At 39.4% G+C, this 7,760-nt stretch overlaps 1 protein-coding gene across 1 annotated transcript; it reads right to left on the bottom strand.

The window, feature by feature from the left end:
• Nucleotides 1–819: 819 nt before the first annotated feature.
• EAPP (E2F-associated phosphoprotein) lies at nucleotides 820–7,434 on the bottom strand (the record flags this gene model as incomplete). Its single annotated transcript, XM_010156523.1, has 5 exons — nucleotides 820–1,420; nucleotides 4,134–4,247; nucleotides 5,379–5,502; nucleotides 5,850–5,948; nucleotides 7,253–7,434. Coding segments are annotated over 5 exons (784 nt in total), but the record flags the coding sequence as incomplete, so codon positions are not given.
• Between the last annotated feature and the right edge of the window lie 326 nt (nucleotides 7,435–7,760).

Genomic DNA, 7,760 nt, shown 5'->3' with positions numbered 1-7,760 from the left:
GTGTGGAATGACTGTATGTAGATCAGTAAAATACAGCACTCGGGACTACCAAAGGTAACCAAAAAGTCACAAGACTTTATTATAATCTAAGGTACAAAAGAAGTATGTTCTTCGGGTTCCTACTTCCTAAGTTTTAAGTATTTCTGACAATTCCTCAAAGCACATGTACCAAATTATAGTTCTATTAAAAGAAAAAGCATAAAGATGTGATTTTTTTTTTCCCCCACACCGACCCTAAGTGAAGTGTTAAAAAATCTCAGGCTATAAAGAGTTCACCTCCTGGGTGCACGGCTGCAGGATGAGAGAGAAAGATCTCTTGTTAACATTGCAGTAAGTTCACAGACTAAGCAAGAAGTCAAAATATCAAGTAGCAGAAGCTCTTTATGCTTCCATAAAGAGGCTGCAAACGTACTCAAAAAACTGAAAAAGCATACAAACTAGCTGTATGATCACAGTTCTGACCATAAATTTCTTCTTAAAAGTGTGTCATTGTAAGGAAATAGGACAATAAACTACAGTGTTTTCTTCATATATATACATTAAAAACTCTTAATTGTATTACTAAACATTAATTAGTTGATTTAAATGATCCATGCCAGCACACTTGATATAAGCTAATCTTCCACTCCATATAAATAAAAATTTCCAGTTTTGAGATCTTAATGGGCTAAAAATCCAAATATGATGACAATTCCTTCTTCAACAAACCTACCCATGTGTGCAAATCTACCAAGAATCCCAACCTAAAGAAGACCAATATCCTGACTGAGAGTTGTTTACCACATGCCACAGAAATAACCAGTGCAGCTACAGAGAGCCAGTATGTATTCTAAGCAGCAGTTCTAGTACATTTTGAAATAAAGGATAGTATATGTAGAGAATGATTACAATACATAGATCTTGCATTATATTTACAAAATTTTAAATTCTCAATGATGCAACTACCTGACAATGTGAAAGAATGTTGCTCTCAAATGCATGCAGTTAACTGTATTTATTTCGTAAACTTTGCATAAATCCAACCACTAGAAAATTCTCTGATGAAAATGTACATTTAAAAGACCACATTTAAAAAAAAAACCTAACATGCCTGCATTTCTGATACTTCACACAGTCTTAAACAGTGCAGGATTTTTTCTCCCCGGCCTTTACACATTAGCAGTGGCTGGCTAAAACATTGAAGAAGTGAAAAACTTCATCTTTATCCATCACTGCCACTTCAGTTGAGCACTCAGTACATAATACTGGATGATACACTTCCTCCTCTTCTTCATTTGATTGTATAGAGGTAGTTTCTTTGCTGTGCTTCATTTTCTTACTTCTTTTCTTCAGCTTCTTTCTGTATTTCAGAATTTCCTCTTTGTTAACAATGCAGTTCATCACAAACATTGCTCTATATTGTGTTTTGTAAGATTCATGTCTACAAAGAAGAGAAAATGCAAGTCATATCATTGGTAATGCTCTGCTTCCAAGAAATTGGTTATCATCACTGGAAATGGGATTAAAGACAGCAAGTACCATGCCAAAGGGCTGAAAGCCAAATAAATATGGTTTTATAAACAGAAATCACAACTACAAAAATTAATAAAAAATAGAATTGTAGCCATCTGTCCTGGTTTTAAGGCATTCTTGCTGAAATAAACACCCCAGAGTAGAGACCATGAAGTTGTGAGGGCAAATGACTCAAATACCAGCATTTATATCCTAAAATGGCTTGCAAACCTGAAATTCCTTACTAATGAATAACAAACACTGACACATCACACTTGAAAAAGCATGTCTATAATAAAACATAACATGTATTTTCAGCTGTCACCAGTATAACAACTGTATAGCTGGCGTATGTAGCAAAATTCAGGGCTGCAGTTCAATTCAATTCAACAGTGTCCCTCAGGCTGCAGTTTTACAGCAGCTTAAACCGACATAACAGGTAGCTGCATAAGTCCTATCTCTACTTCTGCTGGCTTTAGTGCTTGTATAATTCTGTGCTGAGCTACTTCAGTTTATTAAAACTGCAAAAGACCAGTCTGAAAATAAAAATGGATCATTTCCCACCAGCCTAGAAAACTGAAATACTCAGCAATATAATAGGCCATAGCCCACAAAGGGAAGAAAATGAGGAACAGCACCCAGTACTTAGATGATTTTAGGCCACTGTGGAGTTTCATCCTCAATCACCAAAACTACTGAATAAACTAGAGGTAGTTCCTCACTGCACATGATTTCTTTCTCCGTTATTCCCAGGTTCAAGAGTCCTCTCCTTAGCAGTACTAACTAGGTTTGCAGTGCAGTCAGATACTGGACAGCTGCAAAACATACTATGGATTCTCACCTAAATGCTTTCCAGGCACTTGTTAATATAACTATACTCAAAATCACAACTGCTAAGACTCAAATCAAGTGAGAATACACTATCTTGATTTTACTTAATCCTTCCCTAAACGAGGCACTTTCACACAAAAATAATAGTTAACCTGGAATAATTCTATTCCTCTAAACATCAAGCCAACATATTGTGGAATAATTACTGGAGGTGGCTTAAACTAAACTTATATGAAAGGCCCAGCATTGTTCACAAATTAAGGAAAGGCATGGTATTGAAGGGGCTTTCAGGGGGGAGCACAGTTGCAAGTGGTATGCAAGAAATCCACTCCATGGTGGTTCCCTGAACAACAGAACAATACTGCCTGCGCAGCAGCAGGGAGGGTGGAGCGGAGTGAAGATTCCATGGCCAGGTTCTGTAAATCACTGCAGAGATGGGAACTTAGTAGTGGTACGAACTGATAAGCCACATATTTGCCACCCTGGGCCAACAGTCTGTCAGTTTTTGACAAAATGCTGTCCTTGATGCGAACTTTGCTCATTATAATGTCATTATAATACCAAAACACACCTCCATCCCAAAAGCTACCCGCCTCTGAGGTGCGACCACCCCTCATCGAGCGTGCGCTCTGAATTTTTCTTAGTCTATACCTTTAAAAGTGAAGCGAAAGAATCTTACACCGATCATAAGTAAAGGTATGCATGACTAGGGGCACTCAAGCTCCACCTTGAAGATATAGAAAATAATATAAAAATGGCTCAAGAGAAGGGGAATGTTGGGGAAGACGCCATCGTAAACAACTCTGGAGATACCATTGCAGACTGCCTCTGCCTCCTGGGATCAGTCGACGGTCTGAGCCTCTCTCCCCCTCGGGGAATGTTGGGGAAGACGCCATCGTAAACAACTCTGGAGATACCATTGCAGACTGCCTCTGCCTCCTGGGATCAGTCGACGGTCTGAGCCTCTCTCCCCCTCACAGGGACGCCTTGGGTGAGATTTAAACTCTTAAGCATTCTCCTAGGAAACCTAAAATCTCTATACAGAGTTATTTTATGCTGCTATATCACTCGAGTAGTTTTATGTTACTATATTCTGCATGCTGTATCACACATAGTCTCAATATCTGCACGTGCTTTGCAGACTGGACTATCACCGGCAATCCATAAGAACCTGTGTTCCTGTCACTGTAATGAACTGCACTTGTACGTAGCTAGCCGCAGAGGTCTCTTAACAGGCACTGCCAGCTCTTTACTGGCTGTGTGATACCATGGAGCGTGACTAGACGGGAGTGCAGCGTGCTATTAGTGAACTCGGAATCGTGATAGTTCAATCACACTGAATGCAGCCGGACTAATAGTGCCAAACTGGCTATCACTCAGAATCTAAACCTAGCCACCCTCAGCCCCTCTGATACCTGAGGACAAGCTGGAACGCAAGGGGGTTTATTTTCTGCCAAATTACTTTATCCTTTTTACGTGACACATATTTAATAAATCAAAAAGCCACACCACCCACAACTCACACTGAAATTCTTGTTTAATCTCCATGATTTTTTTTTTTAATAGTTTACATTCTCCACTATGCTAAAGTTCTATTGTGTTCTTCATCATCTCCATGTTGCAGGTTAAGCTGATCATCATTCTTACAAAGTAGCATTCATCCCTAAATCTGATTCACATGTATCTGCCTTCTCTTACATTATCTCCACCTCACAAGACATACTTGATCAAATCAACTGATCAAATTGAACATGCTAAGAATACAAAAAAAAAAGACATTCCAAAAAGACCCCTTATTGTTCACCAATTACCTCTGACAGTCCAGACATAATGTTGTCATGCAACCAGGGCAGTTCAAGACAGCATCACTGTTTGGAACAGCTGAAAGCTTTGTCTGCTGCAGTGCCCTTCTTTGATTATGGTACCTACCAATTCAAGAGAGGAAAAGACAAAAAGTGAACACGGGTTTAAATTGAAAGCGGGGAGGTTTAGATTAGATATCAGGAAGAAATTCTTCCCTGAGAGGGTGGTGAGGCTCTGGAACAGGTTGCCCAGAGATGTTGTGGATGCCCCATCCCTGGATGTCTTCAAGGCCAGGCTGGATGTGGCTTTGAGCAACCTGGTCTAGTGGAACGTGTCCCTGCCCATGGCAGGGGGGTTGGAACTAGATGATCTTTAAGGTCCCTTCCAACCCTAACCATTCTATGATTCTATGAAATTACGTGCCCTTATTGTCAGATGTATTAATTCAACCTCAAAACCCTTTTCATATTAAAATACACCAGTAAGTATTTGGCTCCTTCTTGACACCTCTTTCACTAGCTCAAAGCACATAAATAAATACACTGGGGAAAAAAACCACATACCAGTATCTTCATTTACTTTTTACAGAGGATTCTGATTTGGTGAAACGAATACATCTGGCATGAGATTTTGTGCTTAATAACCCTCTCCTCTTACTTGAGGCAGTTGTCTCAAGTGCAATCTCTGCAGGCAACATGCATTAATGTTATCCTATTCAACAGATTTACATGCAGAATTTTACTTCTGCCACAGCAACCATTTTTCTACTTCACCCATCAAAAATCCCAGTAAAGCAGCTTTGTACTGTTCCTATTTTATCTGAACGTTTTATGGCTTGCCAAATTCAAAATTGTCCAATACCATACAATACGATGTTTAGCAGGAATTGATATTAATTTAGCAATCAAAATATCATAGGGCATTAAGAACTGAAATTAGCAAATCTTACAACCTTTTCATCCAGTATATGGTTATTTAGATGAGATCTACAGACAAAACTGGCTTACTGAACTGGGAAGATTTGATTTTAAAAGACTGCAATTTTCATAATTGTGTCATTTTGAAGACTCAAATTCCATTACATACATGTAAAAATTTTACGAGATTTAAAGTTATATGCTGTAAATTGTAACAAAAAAGAAATGTGTTCATTATATAGACTTGACAGCATAGACTTTTTCCTCTATGTTCACCATTTCACTTTTTCATTCTATGTTAAGAATCCTACAATTCAAATATTTATGGTCTCTTACCCCCTCCTCTGTAAGTCTACCCACTCTTGGTCTCGACTATCTTCTTCTGGGTCATATAGCAGTTCATCATTGGAAAGAACCCGACGTTGCTGATGTTTTCGGTTTCTCCGGATGTCCTGTGGAACTGGAAAGATTTGTGCAAGCACACGTTACATCCACGATTCTCTGCTTAAATAACGAAAATACCAGTTTTTCAGTTTTCCTTTTCCATACTCACAATAAATCTAAACTAAACCATAAAAGGTCTAGCTCATCCCTCCTCCAAACACACAACCCTAAAACATTCATGCACTTTACATACATTGGGATACATCACAAAGTTGCAGGAACTAGATCGAGATGATAGAGGCTGGTAATTCCCCCCAAAAGGCTACCTTCAGGAACAGCCCCTTGACTCCCCCAAGAGGATTCCACACGATCTGAGAGACAGCGTGCTACTGTAAAGATGTCCTCCTCTCCTCAGCCATTTACCTAGTTTATCTTCATCTTCTGAATCAGAATCAAAGTAAATATCATCATAGTATTTTGAAGCAGTGGCAGGTCCAGTCTGTCCAGTACTTGAGAAAGTACCTGTGTGTGACATTAGAGAGACGAGCAGTAAGAACACCTGACCAAAAGGACAGCAAGCTTACAGCCCAGAACAAACCTTTGTTTTCAAGTTACCCTATCCAGAATTGCTCTGATTTAACTGGGTGTGTTAAGTAACAGCTCTCCCAATTTATTCCCACATTGTGATCATCCACATCACTGGCATTATTTCATTTACAGATGCTCTCTCAGAGCAAAGCTGCTCAGTCCCTCTGAGATGAACCTCAGATACAGTTCAAAGGAGTTTCTCCCAAGGTACACACCCTTTAGGCACAGAGGACATCACATAAAATACACCTGCCTCTGCCCTATATAATCCAAGCAATGTCAGACAGTCCATAAATCTTCAGTCACGCAAAAGAAATACAGGTGTGGCACACTGTTTCCCAAACTTTGGATTACAATAAAATTCACTAATAAAATCCTCCAAAATTTCAGGGCCACAGAAGTTCAAAAAAGACCTAGATGAATAACCAAGCACATCTGTCACAACCAGTCTGCACCAATATTTTGTACTGGATGACTGTGGTGGTTTAACCATGGCTACATCTTAATTGTACAACTAAAACCTACAAATCAGATTTGCTCACCAACACAGATAAAACTATTGAACCTACTGAATACACAGTCAAGTGTATTCTTGATTCTCCAGGAAATTAAAAACACTCACTAGGTATTTTATAATAAGTAAAGAGAACTTGTGCTCTTCAAATGCCAAAGCAATTCATCTCTTGCACCCATAGTACACAAACACCAGAACACGTATATTTTTAGTACAGTTTTACTCTTTGATGCAACATGTAATTGTAATCAGGTAAAGAAGACATTAATATTTTTCCTTTTTCTCCCAAGTGATTTGGGATCTCAATCTACCGCATGCTACTGCTTTTTTAAAAAATGTCTCCAGAAAACTTCAGGGGGCTTCAAGAAAGATGACAGGGAGTCAATAAACAAAGTACAAGAGACTGCAACCTGCTCAGGAGGCTTCTAAAGACAACTTAAAACAGAAGTTATAGAGATATTGGAAATAAGGGGATTGATCCAACAAAGAAAGAAACATATTAAAGCAAGAAATCAGAAACAGCAAAATCAGTCTCAGAAGAGATGAAACAGGCATTCACAGAAGTGGCACCTAGTGACCATTTCTGCAGCCACTTTTTCTGTAGGTTTCAAATGGCATTCGACTGTCACACACACCTCTACCCACAATACATTAACTTCACACCTTAACTAGACACCACTTAACTCATTATTTCATATGCAAGCAGATGTTAAGTGTGATTTACCCATTTCTGGTGATTTCCATTTGTCTTCTATAGTCCTCATGGTGGTGTTCAGTTCTGCCTCCATCTCTTTTTGGAACTCATCGTCACTGGAAGACTCGCTCTCTCCAGTCAGGCACTCCCGTATCAGCTTGCGCTTCTGGTCAGGAGTGCCATGTAAGAGCACATCCACCTCATCTTCTGAGCTACAAATATTTAAATGTTACGCAGCTAATTGTGATAACCAGCTTAAAACATTGACCAAGGCATTCAGAGAATGAACATCTGAACTGCGTTGGTGCACTGGAAAGCACTTAATCGTGTGTTTATGAGAAACGTATTTACTAAAATGTTTTATGAGCTTGTTGGTATTAAAACCCTGGGTTTAATGCAAAGGACTTCAGGTGAGCGGCTCGGGCCTGCCGAGGCGCCTCTGCAGCTCTGGTCAGCGGGCCTCGGTGCAGGGACACTGATCCGTTGGCAGTTATAGGGTTAGAAATGCAAATACTCCGGTTTTAAGGAAGAAAATCGC

The sequence above is a fragment of the Eurypyga helias genome, unplaced genomic scaffold, assembly GCF_000690775.1.
Source record: "Eurypyga helias isolate BGI_N326 unplaced genomic scaffold, ASM69077v1 scaffold7148, whole genome shotgun sequence".
Taxonomy (NCBI): Eukaryota; Metazoa; Chordata; class Aves; order Eurypygiformes; family Eurypygidae; genus Eurypyga; species Eurypyga helias.
This window is presented reverse-complemented; position numbering and strand designations above follow the sequence as displayed.